Source organism: Stegostoma tigrinum, chromosome 5, assembly GCF_030684315.1.
Source record: "Stegostoma tigrinum isolate sSteTig4 chromosome 5, sSteTig4.hap1, whole genome shotgun sequence".
In the NCBI taxonomy this organism is placed as follows: domain Eukaryota; kingdom Metazoa; phylum Chordata; class Chondrichthyes; order Orectolobiformes; family Stegostomatidae; genus Stegostoma; species Stegostoma tigrinum.
This window is the reverse complement of record NC_081358.1, coordinates 102,044,210-102,069,189: the sequence shown is the minus strand read 5'-3', so window position 1 is coordinate 102,069,189 and position 24,980 is coordinate 102,044,210. Positions and strand designations below refer to the sequence as shown.

Sequence of the window (24,980 nt, the reverse complement as noted above, 5' to 3'; positions counted from 1 at the left end):
CACCAGTTCACAGTCATTGTATCCAGACTGGAAGGAAGCATGTACTCCCCTAGACAACTGGAACTTGTTCAGAAAAAATCTGGTTCTTGCTTAGAGTGTCATAGCCACAATTAGTAAGAAGGGTGAGGTGGTGCCTTGGAGTGAGCTGAAAGAAAACCTATCATGTTCAAAAATGCTGCATCGCAACAACATGCTTGAATATAAATGGCAATGGTAGCACAGCTAGACAGTTGTGTAGTAAGTTCACAGCAGCTGAAAAGATAAGTGGAAGAACTGTTGCACTATTCTCACTTAGCTGTTGTGTCTTTGTTGGAATGTGGTGGATGCTGTATGTATGTGAGAAAAATGGGGATTCAGCTGTAAATCAGACTGGGAGAAATCCTGAGGAAATTCATAGCCTTGAGATTTTCCATTGTTCCAGCTATAGAGACTTTCCTAAACTGAAGCCATGTGTATCAAGTCCAGAAGAGTTATTTCTTGTTCCACATTTTAACACATGCATTATTGCCTGTTTCCTCATAGCTTCAATATGATTATTTCTTACCAGTAATATGGCTCTTTTGAAAGGCCTGGTGCCAGATATCCTAATGAGGTTCATGCTGGTGATAACAGCTCCACCACGGTCTCCGGCGATAGTGATTTGAGACGATGATCCTCCAAAGTAGCCAATGTTTCTCTGCAGCCATTGTAAAGCAGCGATCTGATCCAGCAAGCCCCAGTTGCCAGTCATTGCATCAATGTCTACAAAGGGAAAGAAACCTCTTAATCTAAATCCCTTTCTCCCGTCCAAAGCTGCTGACTCATACTGCTGTACAATTCCGCTGGAAGATCACATCAAAATAGCAGCCTCCAATCTCTCGCACTCCATAGCACTTTGTCCTTGCAAATTTCCACTCCTAAATCCTAACTCACATCCATTTACTCCACACTCATTCAATCTCTGATCTACCCTGTTCATTGAGATCTCAATTATTAAATTCTGATCACCATTTTCAAATCCCTTCATGGTCTTCTCTCTCCCTATCTCTGTAAACTCCTCCAGCCCTGCCTTCCTTCAAGGTTCCTGGCCTCCTCCAAGCCGGGGTTTGTGCATTCCTGATTTTCATCATTACCATCCACACCCTTGGATATCTAATCTTTCCACTTCTCCATCTCTCTCTCATCTTCTAATGCTCCTCTTGTAACCAATTCAAACTACCATCACCTCTCCCAATATTTGTTTCCTTAGTCTGGTGCCACCTCTCAGCCTTTGGAACATTTTCATATTAATAACGTTCTATATTCCAAAACATTGATGCTTTGTCAGCAGTCAGTAAACATATGGTTGCCCTCATACAGAGTACACACACATGCATGCACAAACAAATATATACATACATACATATTCATCAATATTTGTTTCTGGAAGATAATAAATTGTCGGAAGTCTAGGTGAATTTTCTAAAACTCTTGTACTCCAGTATTAGTACCATGAGACATTACATGTGCCAATGAGTTAACAGAGGAGTAAAGAAACTTGGCATGATGACATTTCTCTAGTTTTAGGACCACAGTGACAATATTATTCATTTCATCCAGGCCCTAAAAAGGAACAATGAACATACCATCACTCAGGAATCCAAACACTCCAACCCTATAGTTTACTGTCACAACCAGGATGTTTCCAATAGATGCCAGGTAGGATCCATCAATGTTTGTCTGCCTCTCTCCTTTGTAATCTACTGCAGCATTGTGGAAGAAGACCAGCACAGCGTTGTTCCTAACCTATCATGTAAAAACATTTGGGATTAGTAATGAGTTTTGATATCACAGCCATAGTCTCATTTATTAAATAGGTGTCATCTTCCTTATTTGCCTGCTACAGAAGCCGTGAAGAAGGAGGTTTCACAAATGCTCATAGTTTTCAACATCCAGTGTTTTTCATGTGTGTGCCTTATTTTATTGAAATTCAGAGAAATCCATTGTCTTCTCTGCTTTCCAGGCAATTTTTACCCACTTCATGTTCATATGTGGACAATTACAGCCTCACAAAGTGGGAAATAGAAGCACTCTGTTTATAAACCATTGCGGCAGAAAGATTAACATAGATTCTATGCTCACATGGAAGAATTACACTCACAATATGGGTACCTTAGAATTGTAAATCCATTAAATATAGCTGTAAGTTTTCCAAATACAGACATTCTGTCTCCCAAGGAATTTGGAAGTTTACTCAACTAACACTGTGCAGCCTCCCAGCTGAGAAATATGAATATGCATTGTAGGCCTGTGTTCTTCTCATCAACATGTTTCTCTTTGAGGGCATTCTACACAGATAAAGGGTTTGATTTTTGACCCATGAAAGTATCTTATTTTGTCATGTGGTCATTTAATTCAATAAGCTTTCCATCATAAAGCTTACTCGCCTCCCTGTCACATCCCTCCAAGCCATACCTTATCCTGAGGGTTATGGATCCCTAGCAGCATTATCCAAGTTATTAGGTAGCTGCATCTAACCAATTTTATACTTATTCTACATGCTTTTCCCAGTCAGGCTGGCTGATAGTTAAGCCTCCTTCATGCTAGGTGTCTTCATGTGTAGTATGTAGATGAGTGATGGGCCAGAGCCAAGATTAGACCTCTGGGGATTCTTACACTAATCATGGACAGAACTGAAGCAAAACCTAGACTGAAGATACCTTAGCTAGAATTTAATGTGTTAAGTCCAGTAAGAGCAAAGCTATGAATTTGGACAATAAGGCAGAGGGATTGGAAAGGTTGTTCAATTGACCATGTCGAAGGCAGTACAGAGAATGAAGAACACAAGGAGGGATAATGCATCGTAATCACAAAGCATGCTTTTTATGTTTTTTTTAAGTTAAGGCCATTCCATTGTTGTGCCAGGGGATAAATTTGATTGGGCAGTCTTACACCAGAATTGTGCAGGGGTCTGAGCAATATAGACTACGGTGAGATTTGTGACAGACCCACATGAGAAGTCTGAAGTGACAGATCTTGATGCCAGGAGTCTGTTACTCCAATTTTTCTATATTAATTATGTGACATGGCAAGTTTCTTACTAAGCAGTGGTTAAATGGCAATTGAAGGAGATTATTGCTTGATAAATGCCATGTTAATGGCACGAGTGATTTCCACAGTTAATGGTATGGTGCTGGGGGTCTTGTCGAACAGAGGGACCTCGGTTGCAGATACATGGTTCTTTAAAAGGGCGACAACAGGTAGACAGGGTGGTGAAGAAGGTGTTGGGCATACTTGCCTTCATTGGTCAGAGCATTGATTGCCAGAGTTGAGAGTCATGTTACAGCTGTGTCAGATATTGGGATGGCCGCATTTGGAATAATGTGTACAATTTTGGTCACCCAGCTATAGGAAGGATGTTATTAAACTGGAAAGGGTGCAAACAGGATTTACAAGGTTGTTACCATGACTGGAGGAATTGAGTTATAAGGAGAGGCTGGATAGGCTGGAACTTTAAGAAGTAGGAGGCTGAGAGGTGACTTTATATAGGTTTATAAAATCATGAGGAGCATTCATAAGGTAAATAGCAAAGATTTTTTCCCTAAGTGGGGAATTCAAAACTAGGGGGCATATTGTTAAGGTGAGCAGAGAAAGATTATAAAGGACGAAGGGGTGACTGTTTTACACAGTGAGTGATTAGTGTATGGAAAGAACTGTCAGAGTAAGTGGTGAATGCAGGTACAGTTACAACATCTAAAATACATTTGGATAAGTGCATGAATAGGAAAGTTTTGGAGGGATATGGGCCAAATGCAGACAGATGGAACTAGATTAGTTTGGAAACACAGTCGGCATGGACTAGCTGGACCGAAGGGTCTGTTTCCATGCTGTATAATTCTATGGCTCCATAACAGGATCTTAAAGATGGCCCGATATAAGGGCCGTTGGTCTTTCCACAGATATGCAGTGAATAGCGAGTTGTTCTTGGTGTAGAGCATGTTAAGTTGGGAATAAAATGACATGGGAGGACATCTGGGGCAAGATGGGTAATTAATGAGGTGAATTGGGAAGATATGGTAAGAAATCTCATTGTGCTTTATGGCAACAATCCCTCCTAAAAACCCAACACAACTAAGACTTAAACAGAAGAGATTCAGTCCACTGAGTTGTGGAAAGGTTAGGTATGATTTGGGAGAAAAAAATAGCACATTAAGTACTTGGAGAGGAAGGGGAATTGAAAAGGTGGCATTAGTTTCCATGGGCAGAATGATCAAGATCAGATTTTTGATTGAACAGTTAACAAAAGTTTCAACAAAAAAGTTCGATCTCAGATATGTGATTTGTGATTGTGTCCTGCATTATAAAATGGAAAATAAGTAGCAGAATAATCATGATAAGGCAAGGGAATTACATTTTCTGGGACTTTTAAAAGATTTTTTTTTAAAAATGGCACTTTACCTGTCCTATGAAACATTCCATTATATCGCAATTATTCTGAAATTGTCTGATCTCTCGTTCCCAATATCTCTTTACAGTTGCGCTTGCTGCCAACAGTAACTTTTGAAGTGGCCCAACAAGCCAGTAGTTAGAACAGACCTTACCAAAGAGCCAATGCATCATAAAGACCCAACATCAACTTTCCACGGCAGCTGGCACCATGCTCACACATCAAGAATGAACAAAATGCACTGATACGGCCCACCCCTCCACCCCCCCACCCCCACCCCAGCCAAATGCTGAATGTCACTCTGTTACCGGCTGAAGGGTATAAGAGAGCAAGGGTAACATAACACAAATATATATCCTTCTAAACTGAGGAGAAAGGATTCCGCATGCTTGGTGTTTCAGTAATTCAGTACACAAGCACAGATCACCATCCCTCCCTTAAAACCTGTACGACATCAACAGCAAAACCCTGAAGTTTCTTGTAATACAGGTACCACAACTCACAATGCTTTTGGGAACGAATATATTTAGATAGAGACAGTCTTCATCTACAGTGGAATAAATGGCCTTTGCATCTCCTGGCTGTAGGCAGCTAGGCCTAAAACAAAAGAGATTGTGGAAGTTAAATATTTGTTAAAACTCTCCAAAAATTGGCTGACACTAAATTAGTTTCTTAATATACACTTACCTGGTTTTGCTTTTGCACCAGATTGTCGAGTATACATTTTGAATACGTCAATTATCTATTGCTTAGATAAGTAAGCTAGATTTAGTATTAATACTACCAATTCTGATGGATTTTCTTAGGAACATGTTCTACGATTCTGTATCTTTTGAGTGAAGTTATTTTTCCAGATGTGTATCATTATTCCCATTTTTCCAATTTTTAAATAATATGACTGGTTCAACTTTTATAATTCACAAAAAACATCAGTTGGGTCTCTTCACATTTTCTAAAACAGCTTTATCCTCATTTTTAACATTTGATATCTTTGTTTCTTGTCTCTATAACCTCTCAAAGGCAAAATAATAATTCAAAGACAAAACGATCAGAACAGGACACTGTATTCCTTACGCATCGCTGGTGGCTGAGCAAAAATCAAGACAAATGCAGGGATTAAATACTGTGCAACAGGAAAGGCCACGCTCACCTGTAGAAAGTAGCATTCCATTCTCCAGTCCAATTAAAGGTTGCTGGAGCCTTGAATCGGCTATCACCAGTGGGAGCAGCTGCATATGGGACACCCAGGAAACGGTTGACAATCTTCCATTCCTCACCAACCTGGGCCGCCTGACTAGATCCAAACAAGATTCCGTGACCCGGAAGCAAAATGGATGTCAACTGGGGTTGGGTTTCTGATAAGGAAGGGTCTGAATTGAAAAGAAATAACAATCCATCAGAACAGTTGGTAAGGAGAAATGAAGCCTCCCAGATTGTTAAGACCATATCCTCCACTGGCGATGTACAGTCAGCTCTGAGTGGGTGCAAAAAGTAATTCTCATTGCAAGGAACTCCAGTAGGTGGCACAGTGGCTCAGTGGTTAGCACTGCTGCCTCACAGAGCCAGGGACCTGGTTTCAATTCTACCCTTGGGCAACTGTCTCTGTAGAGTTTGCACATTCTCCCCGTGTCTGCGTGGGTTTCCTTCCGGTGCTCCAGTTTCCTCCCACAGTCCAAAGATGGGCAGGTTAGGTGGATTGGCCATGCTAAATTACCCACGGTGTTCAGGGATGCCTTTTTAAGGGGACTGAATCTGGGTGGGATGCTCTGAGGTGTGGACTTATTGGGCCGAAGGGCCTGTTTCCACACAGTAGAGATTCTAGGTTTCTACTTACATACTCACCGGCGCAGGTATGAATGTCAGGGCAGCAATCTGCATAATCTTCACATTTCAAGTTACACTGGCAAGGCTCTCCAGGTTGGTAAATCCCACAACGACCAGTGCACGACCCTCCAATAGCTGAGAAGACATTAAAATACTTTTCTCAAAGAATTTTATTTGTTAGCTTGAAAGCGATGAATTCCACGGCAAAAACAAATAGTCAGCCCATTATTACTGCACCAGTTTGCTGGGTTAATTCCAGGCATGAAAGGCTTGCCTTACAAGAAAGATTGAGGCCTTTAGGCCTATACACACTTGAATTTACGAGGATGAGATAGGATCTAATTGAGGTATACAAGTTGCTAAATATGATTGACAGGGGGTGATTCCTCTGTTGGGTAATCTAGAACAAGAGGTTATAGTTTTAGGTCACGTGAATATTTCTGTCAGATGGAAGTGTGAAATTCATATTCTGTGGCTGATCGTAATTAAGATTTTCACTCAGTTGCTCAGAAGTTAACATCCTTGCATTTGGTTTGTCATTAGCCTTCAAGCCTGATCTGCCATTTAATGAGATCATGGCTGAACCAATAATCCTTAACTCCATCTTCCTGCCTTTTCACAAAGTGATAATGGGAACTGCAGATGCTGGAGAATCCAAGATAATAAAATGTGAGGCTGGATGAACACAGCAGGCCCAGCAGCATCACCGGAGCACAAAAGCTGACGTTTCGGGCCTAGGCCCTTCATCAGAGAGGGGGATGGGGAGAGGGAACTGGAATAAATAGGGAGAGAGGGGAGGCGGACCGAAGATGGAGAGTAAAGAAGATAGGTGGAGAGAGTATAGGTGGGGAGGTAGGGAGGGGATAGGTCAGTCCAGGGAAGACGGACAGGTCAAGGAGGCGGGATGAGGTTAGTAGGTAGGAGATGGAGGTGCGGCTTGGGGTGGGAGGAAGGGATGGGTGAGAGGAAGAACAGGTTAGGGAAGCAGAGACAGGCTGGGCACTAATCAGATCAGGTAGTGCAAAGTGAAACTTTGGCCTTCGGCTTTGTAAGGGTCAAATGTAGCCAGCAATAGCAAAAGGAGGGCTACAACAAGCTTCAGCATCTTTGAGTTAAGGAAGAAACATAATTCAGAGGTTTTAATGCTCCAAAGTGGTCAGGGACTGACATTGTGTGAAAATATGCACAATCCAGGCTCATACCTGAAGAATAGTCAATTAATACTTCCCACTGAGCTGTTAATATCTAACGTATAGTGAGGACCTGAATGGGACAAGGTGGAAACAAATATGGGGTTGGGGTGCAAGACATAAAATGGCACCAATAAAATTATTACTCAACCAATACGCAACTGATGGAACTCACTCTTCTTATAGTAGACCTCCTCTGCTTCTTCCTTGAGTAGGATTCGACAGTTGTGACCTTGCAATCCAGGGTGGCAGTTGTGGGTGTCAGGGTAAAAAAGGCATCGGACCCCTGACAGCTGAGGCTGAAGAGAAACGATAACACAAGTGTGGCTGGAAACACATGCTGTGCAGAAAAGAAACAAAAACAGGTCAAGAATGCTCCACCATTTGAACCATTTCTTTTCCTGGGCACAATAAAACATATAGTCTCCATCCTAACTAGGATTTCTTTACTTGAAATGGCATCTCCAAGAGGTTCAGAGAAGGGGGTAAAACACAGATTCTACACAAAATCACAATTATGGTCCAACTGAAAAACACTTTCAACTCAAGGTTGAGAGGCTCAAAGTTATGAAGAAGCCTTGCCAGTAGCAAATGTAAAAATAATTGGCATCTAGCCTCACTCAGAGGCAATGGGTTAGATTTTCGCTCGGTCCTGATTTGTGTGGAGCCATGAAGCCTCCCCATCTAATTCAGAATGGCACCAGGACCCAGAGCCGGAAGTCCTGAGCCCACTTCTCGCAGATCCTATTTTCACCAGGATGGGAAAGGCAGCAAGATGTGATTCTCACACATGGAGAACACTGTTAAACCACATAATCCTCAGCATTGTTTCCTCGGCACTATCTCTGGGGACAGTGGATCTGACTCCACATCAAACATTCAAAGTCGCACCCTCCTGGAATGAAAATCCCGCTGGTCAGAGCTATTTTTCCTCAGTCAAGTATACTGAGAGAAGAACTCAGAACTCCCAACTCAGGAGTCAAAATACAGTCCTTCATGTTATTTTAAGAATCATAGAACAGTACAGCACAATACAGCACAGTGCCCTTTGGCCCACGATGTTGTGTTGATCTATTATGCTACTAACATCAAACTAACCTGCTTCTGACATCTCCCCATACCTTCCTCCAATCACCTTAAAATTATGCCCCCTCGTAATAATCATTTCCACCCTGGGATAAAGATTTTGACTTTGGGCAATGAATAAGAGAACAAGGAAATAATATGAAGTCTTTACAAATCTCTGGCTTTGCCCTTACTTGTAGTATTATGCATCAATGTCCCTCAGACAACTTCTTTTAAACCCGTAACCACGTTAAACTAGAAGGACAAAGGTAGCAGATACATTGCAGTACTGCTACATGCAAATTCCCCTCCAACCCACTCAATATCTTGACTTGGAAATATATGTTGCCCTTTTGCTGTTTGCTGTGCTAAAAATCCTGGAACTCCTGAAATGAATTGTGGGTGTACCTACGCCAAGGGAAATTGCAGTGGTTCAAGATGGCAACACATCACCACCTTATCAAGAGGAACTCGGGTGATGCAATTTTGCTGCCCCGGCCAACAATGCTCGTATCCCATGAATGAATAGACCAAGGTTATGAGCACCTCCCTTTAAAAAGTATGTCACGAATTTGGACAGGGTGCTGAGAACAATCCCAAAAGAATCTTAAAATCTCTACTGTGCAGGTAGGGGCCATACAGCTCATTAAGACTGCACTGGCTCATAGAAGATAGAACATAGAACATAGAACAGTACAGCACAGAACAGGCCCTTCAGCCCACAATGTTGTGCCGACCATTGATCCTCATGGATGCACCCTCAAATTTCTGTGACCATATGCATGTCCAGCAGTCTCTTAAATGACCCCAATGACCTTGCTTCCACAACTGCTGCTGGCAACGCATTCCATGCTCTCACAACTCTCTGCGTAAAGACCATCACCAAAGACCATCGCGCTTAGATCCATCCTTTCACTCTATCCCCACATTAACCGCAGCTAATCTACCCACCCTGCACACTACAGGGCAATTTAGCATGGCCCGTGGGAGGAAACCTGAACACCTGGCAGAAATCTATGTGTCATTGGGAGAGCATGCAAATTCCACAAAGACTTTCACCCGAGGCTGGAATTGAACCAGGATCCCTGGTGAACTTGCAACTTCCACACATATTTTCACTTGAGGCTGGAATTGTACCTGGATCCCTGGTGCTCTTAGGCAGAAGTGCTAATCACTGTGCCACCTAATATCAGAGATGTGGGTTCTAGTTAAATGGAAAGATTAAGAGTTCAGAACTGTTCCCCAGTGAAAAACAAAACCTGTGATAGGTAGTTATGACATAAAGCTTTTCAAAATGATGGCATTAGCAGCTGTAGCTTTGACCAGAGGGGTTAAGAATATGCCAGTGTACGAGGGCCTCTGATTTGTCCTTCAGCCTATGGAGTCCGACTGGAATCCTTAAATGTGTAGAACACAATGACTCTGACTTATTAGATCAGTGTTCCAGTAGGTGCTGAGGTAGTCTTCGTTGTACTGGCATAAGAGACGTCTTTAATTTCTCATGGTTTGTGATCACCCCTGGCCAGGGCAATGTGCCTTGCCCATCTGTAATTGTTCTTGAACTGAATGGTTTGCAAGGCCATTTCAGAGAACCACTAAGAGTCAACCACATTGAGAAACTGGAATCACACGTAGGCCAGACCAAGTCAGGACGGCAAATTTTCTTCCCTAAGGGATTAGTGAACCAGTGAGTATTTCTTTTCAGGACAATTGAGGATATTTCATGGATAAAATTACCATGTAGCTCTCAACTCCAGATTTTAATCATCAAATTTACCATGCATTAGCTGCTTTGATAGGATTCAAACCAATGTCACCAGAACATTAACATGAACTGGCTGACTACACCATTGGCATTATCACCATGTCACTGTAAAAGGAGCTCTATAACATGAGTTAGACTTCTATTCAAAAGAATTTTCATCATGAACAGCTACTGTTAGTGTATGTGCTTTACCTAACAAGTCAACTCAGCAAACACTTTCATGTTCATGGAATGTGCACCATTTCATTCTAAGACAGTCATTTTTATATATTAATACCCTTTGTCATAAAGATCAGCTGTTTATGTGTGCTCACCTGACAGGCACCTGTCTCTGGCATAGTTTCTGAAATCTTCAGTCATCATAAGACTATCACTGCTGATGTGCAAAACATCAAAAGAGGTTATCATGGGATCGAGGCTTGGGGATACCTTGAGGATGTTCCAGTTATTCAGTAACACTGCAATCAAACCATAACAGTTAAATTAGTCATAATCTGAAAATGCATGGCATGTACGAGCAAACTCAAATACTGTAAGTCCTCAGGGATGTGAGTAGGAAGGTGTGTGATATGTTTCAGCTTGGCCTCATTAACTATAAAGGAATTCTCAATTCTGTATGTAGAATGAATGAAATAGTGATGTATTCTGTCAAAACAGGTGGAGGAGAGCTAGAGATAGAGAGTAATAAAGGGAGAGCAAGAGATTGTGAAAAAAGACTGGAAGAAGAAAAGTAAAGGGGGAAAAGGAAGTCAAATTACAAGAAATTTATCATTCAGGCTCAAAATGTCATTAGCTTATATAGGTATGGTGTGGTTAGCCCCTGACTGAACATAGCCCATAGAACATAGAATAGTACAGCACAATACACGTCCTTTGGCCCACGATGTTGTGCTGAATCTATTATTCTTCTCTAAGATTAAACTAACCTGAATACCCGTCATTTTACTATCATCCATGTGCCTATCCAATGTCCCTAATGTATCTGACTCTACCAGCACTGCTGGCAGTGCATTCCGTGCATTCACCACTCTCTGTGTAAAGAACCTACCTCTGACATCTTCCCAATACCTTCCTCCAGTCACCTTAAAATTAGGCCCGCTCATGATAGTCATTTCCGCCCTGGGTAAAAGTCTCTGGCAATCCACTCTATTTATGCCTCTCATCATCTTGTACACCTCTACCATATCACTTCTCATCCTTCCTTGCCTCAATGAGAAAAGCCCTAGCTTCTTCAACCTTTCCTCATAAGACCTGCCCTCCAGTCCAGGCAGCATCCTGGTAAATCTCCTCTGCACCCTGTCTAAAGCTTCCACATCCTTCCTATAATGAGGCGACCAGAACTGAATACAATATTCCAAGTGTGGTCTAGCCAGAGTTTTATACAGCTGCAGCATAACCTCATGCCTCTTAAACTCAATTGCCCTGCCAATGAAACCAACACATCATATGCCTTCTTAACAACTCTATCAACTTGGTTGGCAACTTTGTGGGATCAATAGATGTGGACCTCAAGATCCCTCTGTTCCTCCACACTGCCAAGAATCCTGCCATTAACACTGTATTCCGCATTCAAATTCAGCCTGACAAAATATACCACTTCACACTTTTCCAGATTGAATTCCTGTCTGCCACTTCTTTGCTCAGCTTTGCTGGTTGGTTTAGTGATTTTCTCCAATTCGTCATAAAAAATCAGGAAGATCTAAACTACTGAGTTAGCTGATCTCAGAATTAATGACTCTACAACAGGTCAAACTTCTTCGAGGTGAAGGATAATATATCAGATAGGATTCTACAATCCCTAATCTGCCCAGTAACTGAGGATAGAGTTTGTGGGTATGAACAATATGTGGGCATAGAACAATGGTTAGCTGTGTGCATTCCATGGTGCAAAATTCCAACAATATTAGAAGCAGCGAGATGATATAAAATCAGCAACAGAGAAGTATAACACCACGGCGATTTTACTTTCCCCATTCGGGTCAAGAATATTTTCACTCAGTATCATAGCTTGTGGCTCTTGAGATTATGAGACCAGAAATAGAAGGATACTTTGTCCATGTCTAACACCAATATAATGGTTTAGCGCTGGAGGTGGAGGTGGACATGGTATTCCAACTGGCAGGCTGGCAAGTTTTCTTAAAGTCCAAAGAAGTAGTTGTATGTTCAGTAACAAGTATAGATTATTCCTAGGAAAGGAGAAAGCACCTCATCAGAAAAGAAGGACGCTCAGTTTTTTTCTTGGAGTTGTATCTGCAGTCCCGCCCTAAAATTATCAAGAGAAGAGACGAAAGCAGTCAGAAATTGCAAATGTGGGATCCCTGCCTCAAAGTGTAATAGACGGAAATCAAACTGAGTAGTGGGAGACTTTTGTTGTATTTGATCTAGAAGTATACAAAAGCAAGGAGATGAAGTCAATGCATAAGAATGCCACTTTTCTTTTGTGCTCAGCAACTTGATACAAGCATTCTGGACAATTAAGAAACAAAGTGGAAATGACGGGAATATCCAGCTACTTACAAGAATTCTAAAATCAATTGAGAGCGTACAAATAGGTGAGTCTTGCCAAACCTATAAAAACTCATTTGACGACACTATAACATTGTGAACAGTTTTAGTCCCCTAATCTAAGGAAGAATGTATAGAGATACAGTCCTAGGAGAAGAGATTGAGTAGATTGGGCCTGTACTCATTGGAGTTTAGAAGGATGAGAGGAAACCTTTTTGAAACATGCAAGATTCTTATGGCAAAGTAGATGAGGAGAAGTTGTTTCCCCTTGTGGGAGAATCTCGGAGCACGGGGTATATTATCAGAGGAGGGGTTGCCCATTTAGAATGGAGATGAGGAGGAATTTCTCCTCTGAATAACCCATAAGAGGTAGGAGCAGAAATAACCCATCAGATCTGTGCCACGATTCAATAAGATTATGGCTGATCTGATAACCTTGAACTCCACATTAATGCCTTAGCTTCATAAGCCTTGATTCCCTTTCTAATTAAAATCTGTCTTCAACATTAAAGAGACTTAATGTTCCAACTTTGACAGCCCACTGCAATAAAGCATTCTACTGAATCATTCCCAATTGAGAGAAAAATAAAATCTTCTCATTTGTCTTCATGCCCCTTGTGGGAGAGTCTCAGACCAATAAGTGTTACCCAGTTGGGACAGCAATGAGGAGAAATTTCTTCTCTCAGATAGTAGGAGGCTGCACATTTTTTAACCACAGAGTGCTGTAGAGATTAGGTTGCAAAGTATATTCAAAGCTGGGATAGACTTACTTAGCCAGTGAGGGAATCAAATAATATGGAGAAAAGGCAGGAAATTGAACTATGGATCAAGTCTACTTCCAGCAGGGCCTGCAGCATAGCAAGTATTCTGTTGAGATTTTCACTCTTCTATGTTCATGGTGATGAAGCAAGACTGAAAACTGTCAACCTTATATTATGAATTTCAACTTAAAAAGGTTAGAGTGGGCGGCTGTTCAGATTGGAGGAAGGTGGAAAGATATGTTCCACAAGGAGCAGTGAAGTGTCCACAGATGTTGATAAATTGCATTGGTAGTTTAGGGCCATGAACAAATAGATCAATAATTTGCAGTTTATACTAAACTGAGATGTGTAGCTATCACTGAGTACGCATTTAATGTATCAAAAAAGTCGATAGAAAATAGCAGACTGAGTATTTAAGTAGGAAATAAACTTTAACATCTGTATATATGAGGTGATGAGGTTTTGGTAAGAAAAATAGCGATCACTTACATTTCAGGAAGTATGCGAACTCATGGAATAAAAGAGCACAGATCAAGAAGCACATATGAACAAATCAGTTCATCACAGCAATTAAAATGCCAACAAGACCCTGGGATTTATTCAAAAGTAGTGAAGTTGAACTTGTATAGAAATCTCTGTCAGCCCATTTCTAGGTGCACGGTTTTCATCTTCATGCAGTAAAAAATCAATAAAAGCAATGAAGAGACTGCAAATGTGAGTTGGAAAGATGGTACTAGAATTGAGAGGATTACAGCTATTAAAAAAGATAAAACAGATTGAATGTTTTTCCATCAGAAAATAAAAAGAAACTTAAGAAGTGACTTGGCAGAAGTCTTTAGAATTAAGAATGCGTTGGCAGGGTAGATATGAAGACACCGTTTTCAGTTGCAGGAGATCCAAAATCGGGAATTACCAACACAAAACAGAACTTCCCCCACCGCATCCCAAAACCAGCCCAGTTCATCCCCTCCCCCCACTGCATTCCAAAACCAGCCCAGTCTGTCTCTGCCTCCCTAACCTGTTCTTCCTCTCACCCATCCCTTCCTCCCACCCCAAGCCGCACCTTCATCTCTTACCTACTAACATCATCCCACCTCCTTGACCTGTCCGTCTTCCCTGGACTGACCTATCCCCTCCCTACCTCCCCACATATACTCTACTCTCCACCTATCTTCTTTTCTCTCTACCTTCGGTCCGCCTCCCCCTCTCTCCCTATTTATTCCAGTTCCCTCTCCCCATCCCCCTCTCTGATGAAGGGTCTAGGCCCGAAACGTCAGCTTTTGTGCTCCTGAGATGCTGCTTGGCCTGCTGTGTTCATCCAGCTCCACACTTTATTATACAGAATGCTGAAAGATGCTTTTAGTCACAGAATGTGGAATTTACTACCATAAGAAATGTTTGAGGCTTTTATAATTTCAAAAGGAAACAACATACATATTTGAGAAAAAAAGTTGTGCTGAAAGGCTGGGATGTGCAAAGGAACTGGAGGGGACTCATGTGGAGTGAAAGAAAGTGCAAGGATTTATATTCCCAGAGGATCTTAGGTTGTTCTCTCTTTGACAGAAAGAGAGATTGAGTAAAAGAGAGAGAATGAGTGAGAACTGGCGGTGGGTTTAACTTGAGAACCATCAAACCTCAGGGGATGGGAAAGTTGAGAAGGTAGACCCTTCATTGTGTCCTTAACAAGGAGGGAAATTGACCCACTCCACATTGTAAATAGCAGTCCAGCCCAATACAAACTCTAAATAAGCCTTACGCTTTGGTAGGAGCTAAAAATGAGAGAAGTGGTATTGACTATGCATTATACACCCCTTCCCCTCTTTTCCTGTTTCTCCTTCTCTCAGATGGTCATGAAAGATGCTATAAAGTTATTTAAAGAAGAAAAGTGAAGTTCACCTGGCAAATCTATATCAATCAAACAACAGCAGCAAAACAAGTAATTTGGTGTTACTGTGATAATGGGAACTGCAGATGCTGGAGAATCCAAGATAATAAAATGTGAGGCTGGATGAACACAGCAGGCCAAGCAGCATCTCAGGGGCACAAAGCTCCTGAGATGCTGCTGGGCCTGCTGTGTTCATCCAGCCTCACATTTTATTATCATTAATTTGGTGTTACTGTATGTGTTTCCTGTTTTTGACTACCACGTTCCACACATTATGACTGCACTGCAGAAAAATATTCTTTTGTTTCGTAGCAGCTTGAAATTACTCTGAAATAATGAAAGGTCTTACTGAAATAGAAGTCTTTCTTTTTAACTCTTCATATCATTTAGTATCTGACAGAGTATGCACAGCTGTATATGCAGTATATTTTGAGAGCATCCTCAAGTCTTTATCTCCGTTTCAGGTTCTTGGAGTACACTGAGCCACATTATCACCCCAGTGATTTAAATGCAGGTTAGAACAGTGACCGTTCAGCAAAGATCAACAAATGCTTGACCTGTGGTTTCGGCTTCAGAAGTAATGAGCGCACTTCATGATTGTAAGTGGGGATGTGTTCCAGGAAGTTTGTGGTTTTTCTGTGAAAGGCAGAGGTGAGATCATTCTCTGTGGCACAGTTGGTGGGTGTTCTGGGGGCTGTGTTTCATGTGGTTTCTCTATGATAAGCAATTATAATCGATGTGTTTTAACAGATGTGCTGGGATATTGCAGAGTATCACAGCTTAAAATATAGGAACAAAGGAATAGAACACGGCTGTTTTACTATTCAAGATGGCAGCTAGCCATCACCAATTCACAAGGCTAACTACAGTGAAGCAATAAACATTGGCCCAGCCAAAGACACTGACATCCCATTGTAAAAAATAGCAGATCTTGGCTGACCTGTGACTTAATGTGCACCCTCGAATCCCTAATAATTAACAAAAAACATAAATTTGAAGCAAAAAATTACTCTAGCATCAATTTCTTTGTGAGAGATACGTACAAATGTTTACCACTGTTTTGTTGAAAAGATTTTAATTGTGAAAGTCTGGCTCTAAATTCGAGATTGTTCCAATACCAACACCTACCACCACACCCCCATCCCCCCAAGGCCCACAACCCACCCAGTCCCTAATCTAGAATTAAAAATCTAATGATAATCCTAAAACTGTTGTTGATTGTCGCCACTATTGATTAATTGACTAACATTTTTCAAAGTTCTATTAATTCTGCAATTGTGGCAACAGATTGCAAGGTTACAAATGTAAGGTTACATTATTTAAGAAAGTAAGAAAAGAAACTACAGAAAACTACAGACTTGTCATGCTGATACCAGTTAAAATTCCAGAATCTATTACCCAGGATGTGATTATTGGATATTTAGAAAATATAGGTCTGATATGTCAGAATCTGAATGGACTTAGAAGGAGAAATGATCTTTGACAAATCTGCAGAGCTTTTAATAATGTTACTAGCAGAGTGAAGAAGGAGGAACCTGTAGATGTGGAGTATTTTGATTCTCAGAAGGTTTTTGATGAAGTCCCATGCAGGAGCTTAGTTAGAAAAGAAGATTAAAGTGCATGGGACGGAGTGTAATATACTCACTCGGACTGACGGCTGATTAACAGGTAGGTGACAAAGAGTCTGAATGATTTGGACATGGTTCACACTTGTAAAATTTACAAATTTGCAAAAAATACAAAATCTGGTCGGAATGTGAGTTTTCAGGGGGATGCAAAGAAGCTTCAAGGACATTTAGACAAACTGAATGTGTGGACAAACATGTGGTGAATTAAATGTGGATAAGCGTGAGGGTTTAGAAATTGAGATAACAAAGTGATGAGCTGGATGAATACAGCAAGCCAGGCAGCATCAGGGGAGCAGGAAAGCTGACGTTTCGGGTCTGGACAACTGAATTGTCCCAGGATTCACTGTGAAGCATAAGATTTCAATTAACTGTGACAGTTGTAACTCACCTTCTACAAACACAAAACAAAAGATTTATTAGGCACCACAGTGCCCTACAATCAATGCAGTGTTTGGAAATATGAGATGTTTTTGTTCTTATGAAGAATGGTAAACCAACCCTCAGATGAAGGTGGGCAAGGGGTCAATGGTCATTCTGGCATTATGTATAGCCACTCCTGGTCATTCGCCATAAGGTGATTGATATATATATTGCCAGCCCTTGAATTGAAGAATACAAAAAAAGGGTAAGTGGGAAGTGAGAAGAAAATGAGGGAGGGTCCAGGGAAAACAGCCACCACCTTCTTGGGAGAAGCTACCCCTTGTTCAGCCCAAGGGAAAGGATAAATATTTCTACCACTAAAGACAATGCCCAAAGACTGAAGAACATCAGGAATGAATGCTCCATTGCTCCAAAATAACAGGATCCTCTGCTTCTCCATTCCACAGAACAGTTTCAGGATCAGTAAAGCACAGTAATCTGCCAGAGGTTGTTGATTTCCTTTATTTGTCAAACTACTGCTTCTGAAACTCGATAAATTAGCTCAAAGTTGCTTACAAATGGGAGACTGCCTATATTAGGTAAGTGTGATCCCAAACTCCTGAATTTCATGCACTTTGGTTGGAGGAACAAAGCTGCAGAGTATTTCTTAAATGACAATTGACTGGAAAGAGCTAGTGTCTAAAGCAACATAGTAGTCCTTGTTCATAAGTCACCGAAAACAAACATGCAGGTCAGCAAGGTCAGTAGGAAAATGCATACCTTTACGAGGAAGTGAAGGAAGGCTGACAGGGGGGCACATGTTTCCTGCACGTTCCCACTGGTTCACTGTGAATGGACATCAGAAGATAAGTTAGCTGACAATTCGGAAACAAAGAGCATGCCCTTCACAATTTTTCCATCTGTGTTATTGCCTCTTCTACTGAAGATGCTAACTTTTCCAGATTTGTCTAGAGTTGGACAGCAGAGTGATGCAGTGTCCAAAAAAAGCAGAAAGTGAAACTTCAAACCCTACTTTGTAAAGATTTCAACCCTTGTAGTCTGCCAGCCAATCCGATTGGTTAACAGCTCTGGAGTCCCAGCAAAGCCAGAACTTATTGGAGACTACAAGACATCTCTGGGATGAACAGGGCATTGCCACTAAAGAGATACAAGTATGAGATTTTGGATGGAGAATGATCATGATGCCTGAGAGGGTGAGGGAGGTTATATGGGATCGGTGTGAATTGAAAGGTATGCAACTTGGAGGCCCAAAAGGAGGTTAACAACTTGTGGGTTTCCCCAACACATACACAGCCCCTCCCTAAATGTTACCCCCAACACCTCTTTCCCATCTTTTCAACAAAGTTGTTTAAAAAAAACGCTAACTCCCACTCTCGACCATTTGCTCATGACAACCATATACTATTCGGGTTAATTGGCTTATTAAGAACAAAGGGTAATACCCATCAAGGATTTTCTTTCAAAAAAAGTGATAGCAGGTCGGGATTCCAATTTTCGTAAGCGGACTCGTAGCGAACTATAGGGAGTGGGTTGGACGTGGACAGGAAGGCAGTGTCTCATCATCTTGCATGTTTTACGTACTCCCTGCCAAAAATTCTCAAGGGGTTGGAAGGTAAACTCCAAACCGCTGACTTTTCTGTAAATACAGTTCTTCAATATCTCACCCAAACAACCATTCTTCATGTGTAAAGCCTGACAGTAAGTGTCGTGAAGTTACTTGACATTTGGTTAATCACAGCTTAGTCTCATCCTTAATCAAAGTCTACACTTTCTGCTGGAGTTAATTGGATAGAGATGAATAGTGAAAACTTTGCATTATTGGTACTCTCACTCAGTTCTCCTCCTCTCCAGCAGACATGGGATTAGTCCTGGGATATGCCTGGTCTACATTGTTCCATACTAAAATGTCCTAAAGAGACATAAGGATTTCAGAGTAGGAGTGCTTTAAGGAGAGGATATAGAACATAGAACATAGAACATTACAGCACAGTACAGGCCCTTCAGCCCTCGATGTTGTGCCGACCTGTCATACCAATCTGAAGCCCATCTAACCTACACTATTCCATGTACGTCCATATGCTTATCCAATGACGACTTAAATGTACCTAAAATTGGCGAATCTACTACCGTTGCAGGCAAAGCATTCCATTCCCTCACTACTCTCTGAGTAAAGAAACTACCTCTGACATCTGTCCTATACCTTTCACCCCTCAATTTAAAGCTATGCCCCCTCGTGCTCGCCATCACCATCCTAGGAAAAAGGCTGTCCCTATCCACCCTATCTAATGGTAAAAATGAATGATGAGCATAAGATGCATATGCTATTGTTGAATTCACAGTTTTGTTGTAATTTAGTGATTCCTTCCTCATGTCCCATGTTTGGTCTTGGTTATTACTGTACAATATTATCAGAAACATATTTAGAAGGTCTAGAAATTTTTAGGCACATAATTAAAGCCTTACACATTTCAAAATGGTGATGTAAGCACTGTCAAGAATTGATGAAGTAGCCAATGAATGTCTCATAATATCTTTGCTTTCATAGTACCAGATGCTCTCCCGAGATTAATCTTTACATTTTCACATCAAAGGGTAGGACTTCCTACACATTTACCCTCTAAAGAAATGGATAATTTGGGGTATAAAACAAACTCCCAGACTAAAAATATCTGCCAATCTAGGGGTAAGAGGTCAAGCAAATTCAAATGGATATATTTACCTAAGCCTTAATTTCTTCCTTCTACAACACAAGCTTTTCTGTTCCCATGCCAAATACATCTGGGCTCATTATAATGACCACACGACTAAGCTAAAGAACAATACACGAGAAATTCCTCTACTTATGCTGGTTTTAAATGAATTAAAATTAAACCCAGAATTTTAGGTGCAACAGAAGTCTAAGTGATTTTCCAAATATTTTTATGTGTTTTGATTTTAAACCATATGAAAAACCTCTCCTCACAGAAACCTGGAATGTATACAGTGTCCCTGAGAGTCACATTAAAAATATAAACACTTGGAATTGTCTGTTTTCCAATACGCTGCTTCGAATAGTATTTAGAAACTTGAATTAACATACTTTAAGAAGAAACAGTGGTGATTTCCATTTATCTATATTCTGAAATATAGTACGCCTACAAAATTGGAGGCAAGTTAGAGTGAACTCAAATTGGTAAAATGGTGCATGGATGGAAAATAGCCATCATGCTAAATTGGCTGATACTGTATCTTCCAACAAGGAACGTCAATCTGAATTTATCTTTTTTTGGATCTTTGGCTCATCGAGTATTTTAATAACCAGGAAGCCTACAAGGAAATGAAACATTCTTCTACTTTAGAAACCCGCTGCTCAGCAGAAGGTCTGTATGAATAGGAGACAAGAGTAGGCCACTCTGCCCTTTGAGCCTGTTCTACCAATCAAAAAGGTCATGGTGATCGGATTTTAACCCTTAATCTACATTCCCGCATGCACTGGTAATTGTTCATCCTGTAGGTAATCAGGAATCTATCTACCTTTCTATTAAAAATATTTAAAGATTCTGTATACACTGCCTTTTGAGGAAGCCAATGCCAAAGACGCACAACTTTCTGAGGGAAATAAAAGTTTTCTTGTCTCCATTAAATAGGTGCCCCATAGTTTTCAAAAAATGACTCTTAGTTCTAGATTATCCTATAAGAGATAACATTCTTTCAACATCTATCAAGTTAACTCACCTCAGAATTTTATATGTTTCAAGTAAGTCACCTCGATTCTTCTAAACTTCAGAGGATAGAGACCTAGTTTTTTTCCACATAAGGCTCTTCATTCATTCCAGGTATTAGTCTAGTAAACCTTGTCTGAATAGCTTCTGATGCATTAGCATCCATTTTGAAACTACAATGACCATTGCTGTCCACAGTACTCCGGATGCATTCTTACTAATACCTTATACAACTGAATTTTCTGGGGGTAATTCAGGGGGAACACAGAAATTCATCCCAAGGAAGAAGAAACATGCTAAGGTGAGGACGAGGCAACCATGGCTAACAAGGAGGTCAGGGACAGTATAGAAGCAAAAGAAAAAGTATGCAACGTGGTGAGGATCAGTGGGAAGTCAAAGAATTAGGAAGCCTTTAAGAACCAGCAGAGGGCGACAAAAAAGGAGGCGAAGATGAAATATGAGGATAAGCTAGCTAGTCATTTAAAGAAGATTGCAAGAGCTTTTTTAGATATATACAAGCTAGGAGAGAGAGGCGTGGTCATTGAAAAAAAGGCTGGAAAATAAGACTGGAGAAGGAGTAATGGGGATCAAAAAGGGAGGAACTGCATATATGCAAGACACCAATAGCAAATCAGAATGTTAGCATTTATTTTCAGAGGGCTAGCATATAAGAGTAATGATGTATTGCTGACACTATATAAGGCTCTAGTCAGACCACATTTAGAGTATTGGAAGCAGGTTTGAGCCCCATATCTAAGAAAGGCTGTGCTGGGCTGAGAGGGGATCCAGAGGAGGTTTACAAGAATGATCCTGTGAATGAAGGGCTTGTCAAATGAGGAGTGAATGAGGACTCTGGCTTTGTACACGATGAAGTTTAGAAGGGTGAGGACGGATCTGATTGAAACTTACAGAATACTTCTTTTTATTTTTTTCATTTTGTGTGATGTGGGAGTCGCTGTCTGGCCAGCATTTATTGCTGATCCCTAATTGCCCCTGAGAAGGTGGTGGTGAGCTGCCTTCTAAAACCGCTGCAGTCCACCTGCTGTGGATTGGCCCACAATGCTATTAGGGAGGGAATTCCAAGATTTTGACCCAGAAACAGTGAAGGAGCAGCAATATATTTCCAAGTTAGCATGGTGAGTGAATTGGAGGGCAACTTGAAGGTGGTAGTGTTCCCATTTATCTGCTGCCCTTGTCCTTCTATATGGAAGTATTTTCAGGTTTGAAAGGTGCTGTTTAATGATCTTTAGTGAATTTCTGCATCGCATCTTGTAAGTAGTACACACTGCTGCTACAGAGCATTGGTGGTGAAGAGAGTGGATGCTTGTGGATGCAGTGCCAATCATGCAGGCTGCTTTGTCCTGGATGGTGTCAAGTTTCTTGAGTGTTGCTGGAGTTACACTCATCCAGGCAAGGGGGGAGTATTCCATCACAATCCTGACTTGTGCCTTGTAGCTGGTGGACAAGCTTTGGAGAGTCAGGAGGTGAGTTAGTCATTGCAGTATTACTAGCCTCTGACCTGCCCTTATAGTCACTTCATTTATGGGGTGAGTCCAGTTGAGTTTCTGATCAGTGATAATCCCCAGGTTGTTGCAGTGGGCGATTCAGTGATGGTGACATCATTGAACCTCAAGGGGTGGTGGTTAGATTGTCGCTTCTTGGTGATGGTTATAGTTTGGCATTTGTGTGGCACAAATGTCACTTGCCACTTGTCAGCCTAAGCCTCGATATTGTCCAGTATTGCAACTGTATTGAAACAGCTTGGCAAGGGGAATGGCAAGTTCTGGAGCCCAAGTCTTCAGTATTTTTGCTGGAATATTATCAGAGGCCATAGCCTTTGCAGTTTCCTGTGCCTCCAACTGTTTCTTGATATCACATGGAGTGAATTGATGGCTGAAGATTGGTATCTGTAATGCTGGGACCACTGGAGGAGACAGAGATGGATCATCCATTTGGCACTTCTGGCTGAAGATTACTGTAAAAACTTCAGCTTTATCTTTTTCACTGATGTGCTGGGCTCTTCCATCACTGAGGATGGAGATATTTGTGGAACCTCCTCCTCCAGCGAGTTGTTTAATTGCCATTCACTACCATTCACGACTGGACGTGGCAGGACTATAGAGCTTAGATCTGATCCATTGACTGTGGGATAGCTTAGACCTGTCTATCAGTTGCTGCTTAGGCCATTTGGTGCGCAAGTAGTCCTGTTTGGTGGCTTCAGGGGGTTGACACCTCATCTTCAGCTATGCCTGGTGCTGCCCTGGCATGTTCTCCTGCACTCTCCATTGAATCAGATTGATCCCCTAGCTTGATCATAATGGTTGAGTGGGAGATATGCCAGATTTGAGGTTACAGATTGTGCTAGTGTACAGCTCTGCTGCTATCGATGGCCCATACTGCCTCATGGATGCACAGTCCTGAGTTACTGGATCTGTTCAAAGTTTGTCCCATTTAGCACAGTGATAGTGCCACACAAAACAATGGAGGTTATTCTCAATGTGCAGGTGGGACTTCATCTCCACAAGGACTGTGCAATGTTTGCTCTCACCGATACTGTCATGTACAGCTGCATTTGCAGCTAGTAGATTGGTAAGGATGAAGTCGAGTATGTTTTTCTCTCTTATTTGTTCCCTCACTACCTGCTGCAGACCCAGTCCAGCAAATATATACTTTAGGACCCGACCAGCTCGATCATTAGTACAGCTGCCTAGCCATCCTTGGTGGTAGACATTGAAAACCCCCATCCAGAGTACATTTTGTGCCTTTGCCATCCTCAGTGCTTCCTCAAAGTGTTGTTCAACATGGAGGAGTACTGGTTCATCAGCTGAGGGAGGATGGTATGTGGTAATCAGCAGGAGGTTTCCTTGCCTATGTTTAACCTGAAGCCATGAGACTTCATAAGGTCCGGAGTCAATGCTGAAGACTCCCAGAGCAATACCCTCCTGACTGTATACCACTGTGCTGCCCCCTCTGCTGGGTCTGTCCTGCTGGTAGGACAGGACATACCCAGGGATGGTGATGGTGGTGTCTGGGACATTGTCTGCAAGGTATGAATCTGTGAGTATGACTATGTCAGGCTGTTGCTTAGCTAGTCTGTGAGACAGCTCTCCCAATTTTGGCACTAGCCCCCAGATGTTAGTGAGGAAGGCTTTGCGGGGTTGACGTGGCTGTTTCTGCTGTTGTTTTTTACAGTGCCTAGGTTAATGCCAGGTCATCTATCTGGCTTCATTTCTTTGAGAGTGTGTAGAGACTGGTACAACTGAATGGTTTGCTAGACCATTTCAGAGGGCAATTAAAATCAACAATATTAATGTGAATCTGGAGTCACATGTAGGCCAGACCAGGTGAGGGTGGCAGATTTCCTTCCCTGAAGGACATTAGTGAACCAGATGGTTATTTTTCCAACGGGTTTTTCAATCCATTTTTCAATGGGTTCATGGTCATCAGTAGATTCATCGTTTCATTTTTTTTATTGAATTAAAATTCTAGCATCTGCCATGGTGAGATTCAAACCTTGGTTCCCTGGGTCTCTGGATTAATACTCTAGTGATAATACCACTACACCATCGCCTTCCCCTAGAGGCCTTGGTAAAGTAGATATGGAGAAGATGTTTTCACTAGGACCCAAGGGCACAGTCTCAGAGTGAAGTGGCCACCCTTTAGAACTGAGATAATGAGGAATTTCTCCAAACAGAGAGAATGAATCCATTATCCCCATTGCTACAAGAAGGCAGTAGAGGACAAGTCATTGTATAATATAAGCCAGACACAGATAGGTTCTTGAATAATAAGGGGATCAAAAGTTATGGGGAATAGGCAGAAAAATGGAGTTGAGAAATATATCAGCCATGATTGAATGACAGAGGAGAC

General features: G+C 41.5%; 1 protein-coding gene across 1 annotated transcript in view; it reads right to left on the bottom strand.

The window, feature by feature from the left end:
• Nucleotides 1-24,980, bottom strand: part of tg (thyroglobulin) — a 333,710-nt gene that overhangs the window by 173,647 nt on the left and 135,083 nt on the right. The window contains exons 37-44 of the mRNA XM_059646355.1: nt 18,169-18,234; nt 10,564-10,707; nt 7,595-7,759; nt 6,248-6,364; nt 5,556-5,775; nt 4,909-5,002; nt 1,605-1,764; nt 545-741 (exon numbers count right to left, since the gene is read on the bottom strand). Coding sequence (XP_059502338.1) covers nt 545-741; nt 1,605-1,764; nt 4,909-5,002; nt 5,556-5,775; nt 6,248-6,364; nt 7,595-7,759; nt 10,564-10,707; nt 18,169-18,234 — 1,163 coding nt within the window. The remainder of the gene's footprint in view (nt 1-544; nt 742-1,604; nt 1,765-4,908; nt 5,003-5,555; nt 5,776-6,247; nt 6,365-7,594; nt 7,760-10,563; nt 10,708-18,168; nt 18,235-24,980) is intronic.